The sequence below is a fragment of the Phyllopteryx taeniolatus genome, chromosome 12, assembly GCF_024500385.1.
Source record: "Phyllopteryx taeniolatus isolate TA_2022b chromosome 12, UOR_Ptae_1.2, whole genome shotgun sequence".
In the NCBI taxonomy this organism is placed as follows: Eukaryota; Metazoa; Chordata; class Actinopteri; order Syngnathiformes; family Syngnathidae; genus Phyllopteryx; species Phyllopteryx taeniolatus.
Window position 1 is genome coordinate 20,460,191 of NC_084513.1, and position 16,144 is coordinate 20,476,334.

At 43.9% G+C, this 16,144-nt stretch overlaps 2 protein-coding genes across 10 annotated transcripts in view; one reads left to right on the forward strand and one right to left on the reverse strand.

The window, feature by feature from the left end:
* Positions 1–6,126, reverse strand: part of appb (amyloid beta (A4) precursor protein b) — a 13,611-nt gene extending 7,485 nt beyond the window's left edge. Inside the window, exons 1-8 of one of the 3 annotated variants that reach the window (XM_061793150.1) lie at positions 5,874–6,126; positions 3,831–3,998; positions 3,628–3,757; positions 3,429–3,541; positions 3,125–3,300; positions 2,583–2,827; positions 2,293–2,460; positions 69–202 (exon numbers count right to left, since the gene is read on the reverse strand). In XM_061793150.1, the coding sequence (XP_061649134.1) occupies positions 69–202; positions 2,293–2,460; positions 2,583–2,827; positions 3,125–3,300; positions 3,429–3,541; positions 3,628–3,757; positions 3,831–3,998; positions 5,874–5,933 (1,194 nt within the window). In that variant the 5' untranslated portion in view covers positions 5,934–6,126. The remainder of the gene's footprint in view (positions 1–68; positions 203–2,292; positions 2,461–2,582; positions 2,828–3,124; positions 3,301–3,428; positions 3,542–3,627; positions 3,758–3,830; positions 3,999–5,873) is intronic. The other 2 variants (XM_061793149.1, XM_061793151.1) reach the window with 2 other exon arrangements.
* Positions 6,127–6,746: 620 nt separating this feature from the next.
* Positions 6,747–14,184, forward strand: piga (phosphatidylinositol glycan anchor biosynthesis, class A). 7 transcript variants are annotated; one of them, XM_061793161.1, is made up of 10 exons: positions 6,747–7,116; positions 7,265–7,433; positions 7,624–7,888; positions 7,973–8,093; positions 10,466–10,736; positions 10,806–10,938; positions 11,307–11,439; positions 11,580–11,786; positions 12,573–12,795; positions 13,960–14,184. In XM_061793161.1, the coding sequence occupies exons 3-10, from the start codon at positions 7,650–7,652 to the stop codon at positions 14,049–14,051; spliced, it is 1,419 nt and encodes a 472-aa protein (XP_061649145.1). In that variant the 5' UTR covers positions 6,747–7,116; positions 7,265–7,433; positions 7,624–7,649; the 3' UTR covers positions 14,052–14,184. The 7 variants fall into 7 exon arrangements, with proteins under 7 accessions (XP_061649145.1, XP_061649147.1, XP_061649143.1 ...); XM_061793163.1 differs by having other exon boundaries at positions 7,624–7,844; positions 7,932–8,093; XM_061793158.1 differs by having other exon boundaries at positions 6,748–7,116; positions 7,624–8,093.
* The last annotated feature ends 1,960 nt before the right edge of the window (positions 14,185–16,144 follow it).

Genomic DNA, 16,144 nt, shown 5'->3' on the forward strand with positions numbered 1-16,144 from the left:
CAAGAGCCATCATTCCATGCACACGCATTGCACAACAGGCAACAGAGTCAAAGCGTCACATCGCACACCTGGGACAGCTTTTCCCTGTGCTTGGCCTCCAGGCTTTCCTTCGCCCTCTGAAAGTCGCCGTGCTCGTTGTCGTCGCCGGGCGACTCGAGGTATTGGTCGATGGCATCCGGAGGGCTGGGCGCCATGGTGGGTACTAGCAGGAGGAGGAGGGAGATTGACAGGAGAGCTCAAATATGACACACAGGAGAAGGACATAAAAAGAAAGTTGACTGAAAAGTCGCAAGAACAGAAGCACTGATCCTCATGCTTCTAGAACACAGGCAATGTTAGTGTTAGAAGACGCACAGTGAACATACATTTAAAACAACCAGTGTTAAAAACATACACCGTATTTCCTTAGTGGCCAGAGGTTGCTTTTTTATTGTATTTTTACTCAACTGCAGAGGACCAGCCATTTCTTTGAGGCGAGGCATTCATATATTTTTGTTTTTGCGCATCAAGTGGCCTCTTGGTTCAAATTGCTTCATTTCATTTCTACTTCTAATACTGAATTAAATCAACATTTTGAGGGCTTTCCCAAAATGCAAAAATGCTCCAAATGTTTCAGGTGTACTCATCCTGTTGAAATTTGACATTAGGTGATCCCCAAAATTTGGCTTGACGCACCCCCAGAACTTCGGGGGGGAAATTTGCTAAACATGCCTATTATGAGTAGACTCATAAAAAATGTTAAAGAAGTTATGTCTCAAAAGACACAGGAAGTCCACCATTTTGGTTTGCAGCAGCCATTTCGGCCATTTCTAAGTGGCCGTCAGTGGCGACCAAATTTCAACCATGTACACTAGACCGACGGGCGACGCATACCGTATAGATTTTTTTATGAACATTTTCCACAAATACCTGTTGGTGCTTACCGGTAATGAAAAGAAACAAAATGGATGTAAGGCATTTATTTTGGAGGAGTCCTTGATTCTGGGTGGAGCTCCACACGCTTGAGCCCGCTGATTGGTCGAATGTGAATTGTTAATTCCATATTACAAGGGGAATGGAACAGCAATTTCTGTTCATATTGAAAATGCAATTGAGTCTGTTACATAGATAGACCTAACATGGTGGAAACCTCCTACACTGTAGTAGTTTATTACAGCTTACTTTCTTCCTGAAGAGAAAAAGGGATACATCCATTTGAGATGAGGTGTTCGTTTCTTTGATGAACTGAAGCATGCGTCTATTCGAGGAGGCCACTATTTGAGGAAATGCAGTCGGTTAGACACAAGGGAAGTTGTACACACGCCGGCACGCAAGAAAACACAGGTCATTATGGAATGAAGGGAGATGAACGTCCCGGGGCAAAATGTGTTTACGTTTGATGTGGGAGCTCGGAGATGAGACGAGAAGTGCCGAGTCACGATGAAGACAAAAGCTGCTTCACTAACATCACACTGAACATACCCCTCCGCCCCCCCCACCCCTCCCGCATCCCAAGAAGCACACACAAAATGGTGCAATAGTCAGCCGGTTGAGCCGTGACATGGTCACTCATGGTCAACTCCATCCTAAGCGGAGGCATGGCTCCAGCGAGACATGCAAACACGTGCAGCAGTATGTTCCAGCTTTGCAGCGCTCGCTGGCTCACATGCTGGAGTTAAGGATCGGTTAGTGTGACTGACCGCTTAGAAGACAATAAGACAAATGAGATGAGCCCCCGCGTGACCTGCGGGCGATTAACAGATTAACAAAAAGGGAGCTCCAACTCTCCTACAGTTTTCACCTTCGCCAAGGAGAATGTTTTTTTCTTTTCTTTTTATTTGTTTATGATTAGCGTGGGTTTGGGTTTATCATTGTTATGAAATCTTCAGCCTAGATTACTTTCATGACTACTGACGTAACCCAAAAAAAAACCAAATAAAAACTCAACGTAAAATATTGCTAAATTAAAAGATCAATCTTGTGTGAAAAAGATGATTTCATGAAATAGAAAATGAGTAAACCACTAATAATCTAGTAAGTCTATATCTATAAAAGAATAACTACAATATTTTTGTAAGAATGAGTATCTCGTGAAGTACAGTGCAGTAAATACATTTTTAAGAATATATAATGCTAAATAATCATTTGAACCTATGAAATGTTTTACGAATTGAATGCCCCTCTGCCAGTCCTCGGATTGGTCAAGACTGAAAGGAAAAATGTGAGTACTAAAGCGCGAGAGTCAGAGCAGTCAGGCTTGAAGAGAGCTGACGACAACCCCGGTTTCGGCCTCTTTCTCGTCCAGGAACTTACACGAGCTGCTGCAGACAGCTAGGCAGTATTCCTCGGAATCAAAGTTATTCCTGTTGCCCCCGCAGCCCCCGAACAGGAAGGGGGCGCAGCGGGCCTTTTCAGGCACGAAGTACCAGCGCGCCAGCACGTCGTGACACGGGCCCGACTCGGCGCGTGCCCAACAAGCGGCTGAGGCGCGTACGCACAGAAGCGGCGACACAGAAACAAAAAATAAACAAAGCAATGTAGAAAATAAGAATCATACACGAACAAAAACATGAATAAAAACAAAATAACTCTTTATATGTTACCTCGGACGACTTCCTCAATGGATTCGGTGGTGGTGGTGGTTGTCATGGCGACGTTAGCGTTGCGCTCGTCGCTTTCCCGCTCGTCGGTCACGTCGTCGTCGTCGTCTTCCTCGTCCTCCTCTTCCTCCTCGTCAACTTCTTCATCGTCATTCTCGTCCCGTTCAAAAGTGTCAGCCTGGCCGTCGTCTTCCTCATCATCCTCCTCCTCGGCGGCAGGAGGCTCAGTGTCCGTCTGCCGCGCCATGCTGGTGAGGAACGGTGCTCGGGTTTTTTGGGCATTGCGCAGATGATATACAGGGTGTCTACAAAATCTCTTGAAAATTGAAATATTTTATTCAAAAAGCAATTGATGAGATATGTCAATCAAATTTGCTCTCGAACTGTAGTGCTGTATTCATACAGCAAACAAACCAAAACAATCTATTTATAACTATTCCTCATTTTGTAATAATTTCCACCAATTCATCTATTGGTTTGCTTTTGTAATACGTTTATGAAATTGTAAAGAGACTTCATGGACACTCTTGAAAAAAGAGGGGTACCTGTTATCATTGTTGTCAGGCTCAGCTCCGCCCCACCAGACGTCCGATTCTTCGCTATCGGACTCCTGCCCGGCCTCGATCGGGCAGCACACAAACTCCACCCCTCGGTAAAGGTCAATGCCGCACGGCATCAGCGGCCCGTAGTCAAAGAGATTGGCGGCGCGGTCGCCGCAGAACTGAGGGATGGTAAAAATTCAACGTTGTGACTTGGCATAGTGAGAATTCATCATTAGTAACCAGAGCCGTGACAGAGGACCCCGGGGGGGCATGAGATTCACCACAGGGGGCCGAAACAGTGACGCACCTCTTGGGCGACAGTGTGCCAGTGCAGATAGCTCTCACACTGGTCCATATACTCCTTGTGGAAGAACTTACACTTGTCAGGAACCAGAAGGGCATCGCTCACAAACTCCCCGACTGAAAAAGCAATTTTTTGGTAAAATAAATGTAATGTTTGGCTCACACACTCATTTGCACACACTGGCAGCATTGAGGGGGCGTACCCAAGCAGCGGTAGGGCACCACGATGTGATTGCGACTGCGGCACTGCTTGCGGCCTTTTTTGCACCAGTTTTGGATGCTGACGGGCTGGTTGGCCTCCACGACATTAGTGATCTGAAGGTCTGGATACACCTGGACAAAACATCCTATTCTTACAACATTTGCTGCCTTCATGACCGCTCACAATCTTGCCACTCCATCCTACCTCTTGGCAGTAATTCAGGATGCCCTCCTTGGTGCCGATGCAGCTCTTGGAGCCAGATGGGTCTGGCTCCCAATTGCCACTCTGCACATTGATGTGCATGTTGAGCTTGCCGCAGAACATGGCCACCTGCGGTTCAGTCAGCAAACTCACCGCGTCATCAGCAGGCACCTGGAGAAGCATCAAGGAGAAGACTATTCAGCTTCCTATGCACAGAACATCACGCAGGAGGGAAGGGCGCCATAATTGATTACTTAATCATTAACAATTCAGTTGATTGTGTATCATTGATTGATCGTGTCTTGAAGCATTAGGAGGTAGTGCACGACTAGCAGAGGCCCTGTTGATTCAGGCAGAACTAATTAGCTGTCTAAAGAGGAACAAACGGCGAAGGAAGTTGCGCATGCAAGTCCAGCCAGAAATATTGTCAATACAACAAAGGCAAGGAATCAGAGATTCTCACTTTTTTTTTTTTTTTAAATACACTGGAAGCTTTTAAAAATAAAATATATTGCCATCTATCCCCCACCCTAATGAGGACAACCGCTATAGAACATGGATAACTGATTGTTAGTTTCCCCCTTCGTCAATGGAAAGGAAATGTCATACAATTGGCAGCATCCCTATTGTGCAGTACAGTGATTAAAATGCAAAGACAAAGACACAAATTGCTCTGGAATACTACGCATTGAAGTCAAATGATTGCTTTAAACATAATCCTGGAGAGATACTGAATGCATAAAGGACTGAATACGTAACATTTGTCATTTTAGTCACTGTTCGACTTTCATTCCTATAGCGGGTGGATGGCAGAAAATGTGAAAGTAACTCAATGACACACACCGTGCCAGGCCTTAAGTATCGAACCTGCAGTGCATCCTGCGGACAGCCTTTTTGCAAAGTTCTATTCAATTCTCAACCTCTCGTTCTGCTAAGAGGTTCTTTCCCTCTGACGTGTGCAGCGTGAACAACTCGACATAAAATGTAAATAATGTGTCTATATTCTGGGTTCTGTATCCTGCACCTTTTCTACCTTTTTGTGCCAGGTGGTGTAACAAACTATAAGACCAATGAATAAGCAGATTGTAAAATTAAAATGGAACCTTTCACCTGTTTTTGCAGGTTTTGTCATGGCTCTCAGAAGGTTGCATTAAAAATTTGCCCTTAAACAAAATAGATTCATATCATAATATATTCAAACTAAGTAGTAAGTGTTGCATATTATGCGAACAAGGCACTTTAGGCTCCGTTGGGATGTTTTCAAAAGGACCGCAGTCGTGTGTTTGATTTCCTGAGTTGAAGCCAAACAGTCGCAAGCAGCAGGCGCCATCTTGCTTGTGTCATAACTGCACGGCGTTTTGTTTGTCTTAAATGGCTTCTGACAGGTGTTTGAAAGTGCCCCAAAAAAATAATAAAATCAAATAAAATACGTGATATTTACAGACTTCGTGTGGCGGGGCGAGTTATTCCCACTTCTAGAGGCTTTTATTCTGCTTTTGTCTACGCGACTTGTGGCCTTTGCCTGAGCGCAACAATTAGCCCAACATGCTAACAAGCATTAGCGTCATAATCGTCATTCTTACGTAAAGCTAACTGGCCATTTCAACTCAAGTACAAATCGGAGGGCCAAAATGACCCGACTTGCGACTTTACTCCACATGGCGACGCATTATTATACAGACAGTCGTATTTTTATGAAACAATTTCAGCGGAGTTAGGCTTTAGGCCTTGATAGCACTGCTAGCTTATCAGATGCTAATCGTGCGCGCTAAAGCAGTGTGCTCAACAACAGTAGTTGCCCAATCTCCACACACAACTATGTTCACAATCACGCGCAACCTTAAAGTGGATTAAATGTCGCAAGGGCCTCGTTAAATGTTATTTTGAGCAGCAACGAGGCCGCCGTTATTTCTCCCACGTCATATGCATTTCGTCACGAGAAAGGCACCGTGGCCTGCCGACGAGCAAGCTGGGTAAGGAGCACTGACACTCGGCTACAGCCTGGTGGATGATGACGGTGGTGACGGTGCTGCTGCTTCTACTCACCTCAGATGAGAGCGTCAAGGTCGCCGCAAGTAAGAGGAAAAACGCCGCGTGTCCCCCCATGCCGTCCTCCCGGGTACCCAGTACAAGCAAAACGTCCTCTTGGCGATGTCCCCGTTCGACGGCAGCTCGTTATTCAAATCAATCACGCCTTTTGGCTTGACACGGACGCGGCGGATAAAGCGATCCCTGATCCCGGTGATCCCTCCCTCGTCGGTGGTGGTGGTGGTGGTGGTGGTGACGGATGGAGCCTGGATGCGTTTGGATGGGGGCGGGAGAGCCTGGAGGGTGGAGAGTTAGGGAAGTCTGATCCCAACGCTGCGAAATAAACTACACCTACTTTTGGACTAAATGAATGCGTGCAAATAAATCTTATATCTATTCATCCGAATGCTGTATACTTTTCCCCAAAAAATCTTTTGTGCATTTTGTTTGTAAAGGGACCGTCCGCATCTTCACTCATAGACTGTTATGCACCTTCTTTATGAAGTGTGCTTGAAAATTTCAAATTCCCTCTCTGTTTAAACCCACCCTCTCAAACAGTTTTGGAATATTTGTCCTTGCCCTATACAAAATGTGTACTAGTAACTATTCTTATGGCTCTTTTTCTTTTTTTTGCATGGTGCCTATCATCCGAAGAGTACATTTTATATGTGGTTCCCAAATTTCAGCACAAAAGTCATATATAGTAGCACAACAGTACAATTTAGAGTATTGTAATTTCATCCCCATTGTGCTTGAATTTTTTTCCACCTCAAGTGCTCCAATATTAATGATGCAGGACACGCCCTGCTGCACTGTGATTGGCTGCTGCATCCGGGGAGAACACGCCCTACTGCGTTATTAGGATTCCCACAAACGTTCTAGGCAGGCCACGCCCCACTGCAACACGATTGGCTTCTCCTGGCCCCAACCATAACAAACGTCTTTGTTTTTGTTTCGTGCAAACGTGATACATGTTTGGGACGTTCCATCTGCGAAGCCTGCCCCTGCAATCATGTTGCAGCGTCCTGCCTAGAAATTATGCGGGAATCCTAAAAACGCCACTCGAAGAGGTAGATACGACACGCCCCTTTTGAGCTGCATGCCTAAGGTGACGCTAAGCAAAGAGGGTTAAAGTCGTAAGCGCATTCCATGTGTGAGGACGGCAAGAAAACGAAAAGTCCAAGAAAGCCGGTACATTGTGCTGTGCGGACAACGACGTACAATCACGACAAGGAACTAGGGGTAACCTTTCAGGCAACAGGTAATTTTTTTTCTCCTTTTCCTCAAATGTTGTGTATTTATAGCGAACTCTTTAACATTGACAAAAAAGTAAAACTCATCAAAATTGGTTAAGAAATGAGCAGGTTATGACTTACTTTCAATGTCCATACATTGCCTTTGACGCGAAGGTTGACCTTTCCAACATGGCCGCCACGCTGGCACGTCGGGAAGCTGGGCTGCTATAGCGCTGGCCGAGCTCGTGTTCCTATCTATGACACGGATGGTCCACCAGCTAACGCTTGGCTAGCGAATGGGAAGGAAAATGTATTTATTGCTCGAATTTCGTCAAGCAGAACGGTAAGGCCCGTGTAATATAGTTTAAAAAAGTGTCTACATTTGTGAATTATTTCGACTTAAGGGTTCAACAGTTCGCTCAATGCTATTATTCGAACTACTAGCGCTATACTTGAGTACAACATTTAATTGATGATGATTTTTTATTTATTTATTTATTTTTCTTCTCTGCATACTGCTGCTGTCAATGCAGGTGACGTTTATTGACATACAAGTACAATGCGCCACAGAAGAAGAGCAGCACCTCTCAATCACGCAGCTCAAGCAGTCTCTGGAACCCCCGCAGAGGCCCTCAAAGCCCCCGTCAGGAAGCACAACATCTGCATGGTGTCGGACTTCTTTTACCCCAACATGGGAGGAGTGGAGAGTCACATTTACCTCCTGTCCCAGTGTCTGATCGAGAAGGGACACAAGGTGGTGATCGTCACGCACGCCTACGGCCACAGGAAGGGCGTCAGGTACCTGACCAATGGCCTTAAGGTCTACTACCTGCCCCTGCAGGTGATGTACAACCAGTCCACCACCACCACCTTCTTCCACAGCATGCCGCTCCTGCGCTGTGTGTTCGTCAGGGAGCGCATCACCGTGGTGCACTCGCACAGCTCCTTCTCCGCTATGGCCCACGATGCTTTGTTCCACGCTAAGACCATGGGCCTGAACACGGTATGCGGTTCTTAAGTTGGATTCACATTGCATGTCTTCTACGCTGTGACCCAACTCCGATTTTGTGACTTTTTATTCACATATACAAGGGATGGTTGGATTTATATGGCTTCTTTCAAGGTGACCAATTCAGCTTGAGACAAAGACGAGCAACGTGTATGGGTGAAGGAGGGCTGATAAGTACTTGGAGGAGGGAGGGGGGGGGGGGGGGGGCAAGTGCATGGAGGGATGTAAACTGCAGGTGATGCGGGATTTGACTGGGAGCCAATGGAGATGGGTGAGCGCGGCAGTGATGTGCTGCTCGGTCTTGGCGCAGGTGACGACCCTAGCAGCTGAATTCTGGGCGTGCTGGAGCCTGTCCAGGGCTTCGTTGGGAAGCCCGAACAGGATTCCGTTGCAGTAGTTCAAACGGGATGTGACGAAGGCGTGAATGGGGGTCTCGGCAACGGAATCTGGAGTCTGGCGATATGAACGTGGTACCAGCTAGCGGTGTCACAATGAATTAATCGACGACTATTTTGAGAATCCATTCATCGTTCAGAGCCATTGTTTAACATCAAATCCTCTGATTTGAGCTTGTTATCAGTAAATATTCTCTGATTTCTGTAACCCTTCATGAATTTATCTTTTGTGTTTAATCAAAATAAGACATTTGAAAACATCTGCTTTTACTTTGGAAAAAGATAATCAACGTTTTCCCTATTTTCTGACATGTTACGGACCAAACAAGCTAACAGAATTCTAATCAGTTTATTAAAAAAAAAATATATATATAATAGTCAGTTTAATCTATTATGAAAATAATAGTTATTTTCGGCCGTAGTATGAATAACCGGTAATTGACATGCCTCAGAAGTGTACAGTATATCAAGCTAGTAGCTCTTCACATTAATCAGTAGCCAAGAAAAAAGGCGGGTGAGTACATCACGCCCTCTCGTGCAATATTGCTTAATGTTTTTATTTTTCATCATTAAACATGACCAAATAAACAACAATGATCAGTTAATAAACCGTTTAAAAAAAAAAGATTTTTCGTTCAATTTCAGGGCAAAATAAACTTTTATTCGATTTAATCCATGGACCGATGGATAGAATAATCGATTCTGAAATGAATCAAACGTGCATAAATAATGAAAGCTCAGCTAAAAAAGTGTGATAAGTAAATGGATATGATTAAATGGAGGATGCGGCTGCAGAATAAGTTTACTTTGAGTCTGGATTTGAAAAGATGAAGGTGAACAGATATTGCAGAGGTCAGGTGGTGAGGAGTTCCAATTATTTTTATGAAACTGTTTCCAAGGTCAGACTGCAAAACTAAACAAATCATCTTTTTTATGGGTGCCAAGCATATAAGGGAGTGGAAAACGGACTGCTTTTTTAAATTGTCACAAGTGTGTGAAAATGTACCGGTTATTGGATCACTTGAGCCATACATTGTACAACCCCAATTCCAATGAAGTTGGGACGTTGTGTTAAACATGAATGAAAACGGAATACAATGATTTGCAAATCATGTTCAACCTATATTTAATTGAATACACTACAAAGACAAGATATTTCATGTTCAAACTGATAAACTTGATTGTTTTTAGCAAATAATCATGAACTTAGAATTTTATGGCTGCAACAGGTTCCAAAAAAGCTAGGACAGGGTCATGTTTACCACTATGTTACATCACTTTTTCTGTTCAACAGTCCGGGGTCTCCTTTGTCGTATTTTACGCTTCAAAATGTGCCACACATTTTCAATGGCAGACAGGTCTGGACTGCAGGCAGGCCAGTCTAGTACCAGTGCTCTTTTACTACGAAGCCACGCCGTTGTAACACGTGCAGAATGCGGTTTGGCATTGTCTTGCTGAAATAAGCAGGGGCGTCCATGAAAAAGACGTTGCTTGGATGGCAGCATATGTTTCTCCAAAACCTGCATGTAGCTTTCAGCGTTAATGGTGCCTTCACAGATGTGTAAGTTACCCATGCCATTGGCACTAACACAGCCCCATACCATCACAGATGCTGGCTTTTGAACTTTGCATCCATAACAGTCCGGAAGATTCTTTTCCTTTTTGGCCCGGAGGACACGACGTCCACGATTTCCCAAAACAATTTGAAATGTGGACTCGTCGGACCAGCGAACACTTTTCCACTTTGCATCGGTCCATCTTGGATGAGCTCTGGGCCCAGAGAAGCCAGCGGCGTTTCTGGGTGTTGTTGATAAATGGCTTTTGCTTTGCATAGCAGTTTCAAGTTGCACTTACGGATGTGGCGCCGAATTGTATTTACTGAAGTTTAGTTTAGTTTAGTTTTCTGAAGTGTTCCTGAACGAGGCATGATATGAAATTAGATTTATTTAAACAGTACGTACGATTTCACAGGTGTTCACTGACCACTCGCTCTTCGGCTTTGCCGACGTCAGCTCCGTGCTGACCAACAAGCTCCTGACGGTGTCGCTGTGCGATACCAACCACGTCGTGTGCGTCTCGTACACCAGCAAGGAGAACACCGTGCTGCGCGCCGCGCTCGACCCGGAGATCGTCTCCGTCATTCCCAACGCGGTCGAGCACGGCGACTTCACGCCCGACCCGTCCCGGCGCCGCGACGACAGGATCACCATCGTCGTGATCAGTCGCCTTGTCTACCGCAAAGGTTGGCTCTCGGCGGTCTTTGTTTCTCGTGGCTAGATGAAGCTTGACTTGAGACTTCCAACCTTTTTAGGCATTGATCTTCTCAGTGGAATCATCCCAGAGCTCTGCCTCAAACATCCAGATCTTCATTTCCTCATCGGTGGAGAGGGGCCAAAGAGACTTGTGCTGGAGGAAGTGAGGGAGAAATACCAACTACATGACAGGTACTTTGCAATGTTCTTCACACACATTAGCCAGCAAACAGCCAGATCCACTTCATCACAGGTCTCCACGTCATGAGACTTGAGACTTTTTTTTCTTTTTTCTTTTTTTGAAACAGACAAAATACAAATGTACAGGAGCTGACTAACATAGCTTACAGACCACATTAACTCTCCCAAAATAGCGTTCCACAATAACAGTATGTTTATTTAAGCATCCTTTTTCGAAAAAGCTGACTTTGGGCTTTGTTTTAACTTCCTGTAAGCGCAGTGGGCATGTGTCCAATTACGTTTGCCCGTACAGCACGCTAACCCCGGCAGCGGTCCTGCTATAGCAGTTCATATGTTTGACTGGATTGTTTTAATTGCAGGGTGCGTCTTTTGGGGCCGCTGGAGCACAAAGATGTCCGAGGGGTTCTGGTGCAAGGTCACATCTTCCTCAACACGTCGCTCACCGAAGCTTTCTGCATGGCCATCGTGGAGGGAGCCAGCTGTGGACTGCAGGTGCGCTGCATTCCGACACCCGCTCTACATTCCGTATTTCCCGAAGTCAAGAATTCAAGGAGAAATATCGGTCAGTTCATCGTTGCAATGCGCTTGTGTGTGTGTGTGTGTGTGTGTGTGTTTTTTAATCCTTCCCAAAGGTTGTCAGCACTCGTGTGGGTGGGATTCCGGAGGTGCTACCCGAGGACTTGATCACCCTTTGTGAGCCGACCGTACACTCGCTGTGCGCCGGGCTGGAAACGGTCATAGCGCAGCAGCGTTCCGGCTCCGTCTCCACGCCCGCCTCCGTTCACGCACGGGTGCGCAATCTCTACACCTGGAGGAATGTCGCCGAGAGGACCGAAAAGGTGGGTTGAGCCCGAGGCGTAACCTTCTACGGTCATTTCTGGAGGTAAACGCAAACCTACACTATAGCGGAGATGGACCAAAATTTTTTTTGTTTTTTTGTTTTTAAAATACACATGATCTGTTTCAGAAACTTAACTATACTGTAATTTCCAGTCACGTTTTTAACATTCCTAACGGTTGTGATTATAAATTAAACTCTAATAGTATTAAAGTAGTTAAAAGAACAATTGATTTATTTATTCATTATTATTCCATTCGCGAGTTGAGTAGTAACGCATAAACACCAAGCTAACACGTAAGGTTTTCGAACAAATGACACAGATATGCCTCACATTTGCTCACATTCTTACCAAATGTAACAAAGAAATTAATTGCAGTAAAATGTAAAAACAAAGGAAAATAAAACAACCGATGCAATACTAATCAAGTAAAACAATAAAACACACTGACAAATGTCAAGTAAAGAGTCTCATCCTTTTTTTATAACATGCATTTTTTTTCTTCTTTTTTTTCCCCCATCCATGTCATACAAGTGTAAAAATAAGTTGACCACTGTCAACCATAAAAACCTACACTTTGATAACAATTGACAAGGTTTATTCTGACACGGTAGTCTTCCTACTTTCAATGTGAGTGTGCTTCGCGTCTCTTCTTCTCTCAGCTCAGTGCTGAGCCTAAAATAAGTCCTTCAAAACACCCAGGGGACCTCAGGGGTGTTCAACTCTACAGGTTCCCGCATTATATTCAAGCCAAGCTTAATGTAGGCCAAACGTTTTCTCTCCCAGGTGTATGACAGAGTCTGCGGCGAGGAGGTGCTTCCCCTGGACCGACGCCTTCAGAGGCTTCGGACTCACTGCGGCCCGGTGGCTGGCACCATCTTTGCCTTTGTGGCGGTTCTGGACTTCCTCTTCCTGTTGTTCCTCCAGTGGTTGCTGCCTGACAGGCTCATGGACACGGCTGTGGACGCCAGCGGTCCTCGCGGATTGTGGAGGCAAGAACCAAGCGAGAGTAAATATAAAGCTCCGTCAAAAAGAGTCGTCAAGCGAGCGGCTTCATCTGACCACGCTTTTGTGAGCTAAGTGAACTCAAACTTTGTTTACATTATGAGAAAGGGCCATGTTTTCAAGCTTTATATTGTAAGAAATTTGCGGGGAAGTTTGTTCCGTTTATATTTACCTGACAGAGTGATTATGATTTGTCTATTTGTGAAATTTTGTAGGACAGGACTGCACAAAACTACCTGGATGATTTTCACCAAACATGGATACAGAAATTGAAGCCTTCTGTTAAAATAGCAGGTTTTTCCTCATCCATCCATCCATCCATTTTCTATCGTCCTTATGCTCGCTAGGGTCCCGGCTGACTTTGTGCGAACTGGTTGCTGGGTGATCGGCGATCATGTGCAGACAAACAACCTTTCGCACTCGTGCGCAGGCTCTTTTCAAATTGCTGTTTTTACACACGCGCGTCCGGGTGAAAATGTAAATGATATTCATTTCAAGGATTCACATTAAAAAGAAGGCGCGAGAGCCCGTTCACTGCTGCATTTTAATTTTTCCACCTAGCAGGTTTATTTTTTTTGTTTGTTTTAAATAGAAAGAACATTTAAAAAGAAAAGTTGTCATGGTTTCATTTGTTCATGTGCTGGGGGGAAAAAAAATGCAATTTTATCAGGGGTGTGTTCACTTTCTGTATCCACTGTAGCAAAACATTGCCGTTCTGTTGTTTTTTGTTTTTGTTTTAGTTTTTTTTCCTTCACCTTTGGCATTACTCAAATCACACTGAATTTATTGAAGCACTTATTGGATGATGAGCATTTTTATGAATTGCACACTAAATATTAGCAAAGATATAGGGTTCTTACTGCTGCTCTTCTGTGGACCTTCTAGTTCTCGATAAAACTGAAACAACTCTTTTTTTTAAATGTATTTATTATTATTTCCCCCCCCCCACCCCATATTACTTCATGCACGTTCATTCGCTTGCCGTTAATTCCATTTTTTGTTGTTATTGATCCACTCGTTTTAAGATCTCCTTGTGTTATCTTATTTTCCATCCTCTGTTATATTTATATGAAGCCAGGAAGACCAGGCTATGACCGCGTGTACCTCTCATTGTGTTATTATTTATTTTATTTTTTTTAATCATAACAATGATCGTTTTTTTCCTCAGGACAGGTTAGTCAAGTTGATCCAGTAAACACCCTCCCTTTCCGCTGTCTCCTTTTCCAAACATCAGAGCGAAAGGTCAAGTGGCAGACATAACAAGCTACGGAAATGCGGCAGCTTTTCAAGACTAGCAGTGCGAGTTTGCATGACCGATGCGGTTAGCGCTTGAAACGATACACTCCAGTGATGCTTGGCTTGAAACTGTTGGGAAATAAAAGTCTTTCACCTGTTTGTGTTCTTCTGTTATTAGTTGATTGTTTTCAAGTGGAACCTCCAAAGTTGAGTCAAAATTCTGTATTCACAAGAATTAGTTGAGTTGATTAGTTGAGGTATCTCTTAGGGGTGGGACTCGATGAAAATAATTAATTGCATTTTTTGGTTTTTTTTGTATAAAAAATGTTGTCCTAAACAAAACGCCGTTTAATTTAAATGGGTTTTAGTGGACAGCTGAATCAAATAATTAGCACGGACAGGAATATTGTGAACGCTGGCAAAATGCATTTCATTTCATGTCAGTACAAAACAGTTGAAAAAAAGAATAGAAAATATTCCTGGCCAAAATTAAACAGATTAAACATTTTAGGACATTTTTTGGATCATATGTCAGAGGGTTGAAGCGCTTCGGTGGTACGCAAACTCCTTTTTGCACACTTTGCACAAAACCACGCTTATCAAGGCCGCCATCTTTCTTTGAATGAAATTTCCCTCCCATCAGTCCGAGCAACGCTGTTTCATCCGATACCTCCTTTTTGGTAGCCGAGCTACGATGTGTGCCTCAGTGTAACTCATTTGTATGTAATTAATAAATCATGATTAATGCGTTCAAATCCCACCCTTATTTATTTTGTATTTATTGAGGGGGACCACTGATAGCAACAACTGCTCTTTACTATATGAGTAGTGTAATTTATTTTTAACAGATGATAATGTTATAGCATGTAGCTGAAAGTAAAGATTGCGTAACACTTTTCTGTTCCCTTCACAAATGGTAAGTAGTTTCACTTTCCTACACTTTTACTGCGCAGCTTAGTGTTACACTTGTATGACGATGAACGATGCTGAAATCTTATTTTGTTCTGTAATTTCGGAGCTATTTTCCCCTCATGGATTCAATGTAGTCACTGATGGTGTCGTGGTACACTCGCGTGACTTTGGTGCAGGCAACTCAAAAATGAGTTTGACACCCCTGGTCTCTGTGGTATTGTTGTTTTTTTTACGTTAGCACACATTGCAAGACAATGTGTTTGTCCGTAGTTCAGTAGCTTGATTTATTCCGTGGGATGAGGCCTTAAAACCAATTTGAAGATGAACACATCTGTCATAGTGTATGTTTGACAACACAGGGATGCACTTATATGAAAATCCCACGTCCAATTTGTTGTCATTTCTAATCAAAGTTGCCCATAGGATATAATGTAATGTGAATTTATGCATTAAACATTTTCTGTTTTCTGTAGGGGCCTCATGAAAACACACTTGAGGTGTCAATCAAACATGAGCAGGATTTTTAATACAGCTCTTGTGTTGGATCTCATTAGATGTACCCGATTTGCGCACATTGATAGATGACCATCAACAGAACCCTTGTTCAACAAATGAGTGCATCCCTGATGAGGAAGTGGAGATTATTTGGGAAGCGACGTGGAAGTGTGACGACAGTTGGTTTAGAAAGGGGGGGGGAAAAAAAAAAAAAAAAAAAAGGCCTGTGATTTTAGGAAACCAAAGTGTTCTGATGCTAATTGTGCCTGTTTGGAGTGTTTGTGTTTATTTGCACATGTAATCTGTAACAAAAGTCTATATTGTTGATAAAAGTGTACATACATGTTCAGTCTTGATTAAATGGCTCAACATTTTCCAAGTGTGTATATGTTTCACTTATTTTGAGGCTTCAGTGTCATGCAAAAAGTGCGTTCGGTCCAAATTACAACTCATCAATCAAGAAATGAACACTATAAAAGCAGTGATTATCGTATCTTCTTTCCTTATTCATTTTTTGTCACATTTATACGGGAATACCGGAAGTCAGCGGCCCGAATTGAGTCGAAGTCGTCCTCACGACAGCGTCTTTAATGGCACTTTTCGTGCTCTTTGGTCTTGCGCAGATGGCGCACGTCGTAAAGGGCTTGGGGGCGCTCGCGTCGCGTCGCGTCGCGTCGCGTGTGTCGCGTGTGTCGTGTGTGACGCGTCAC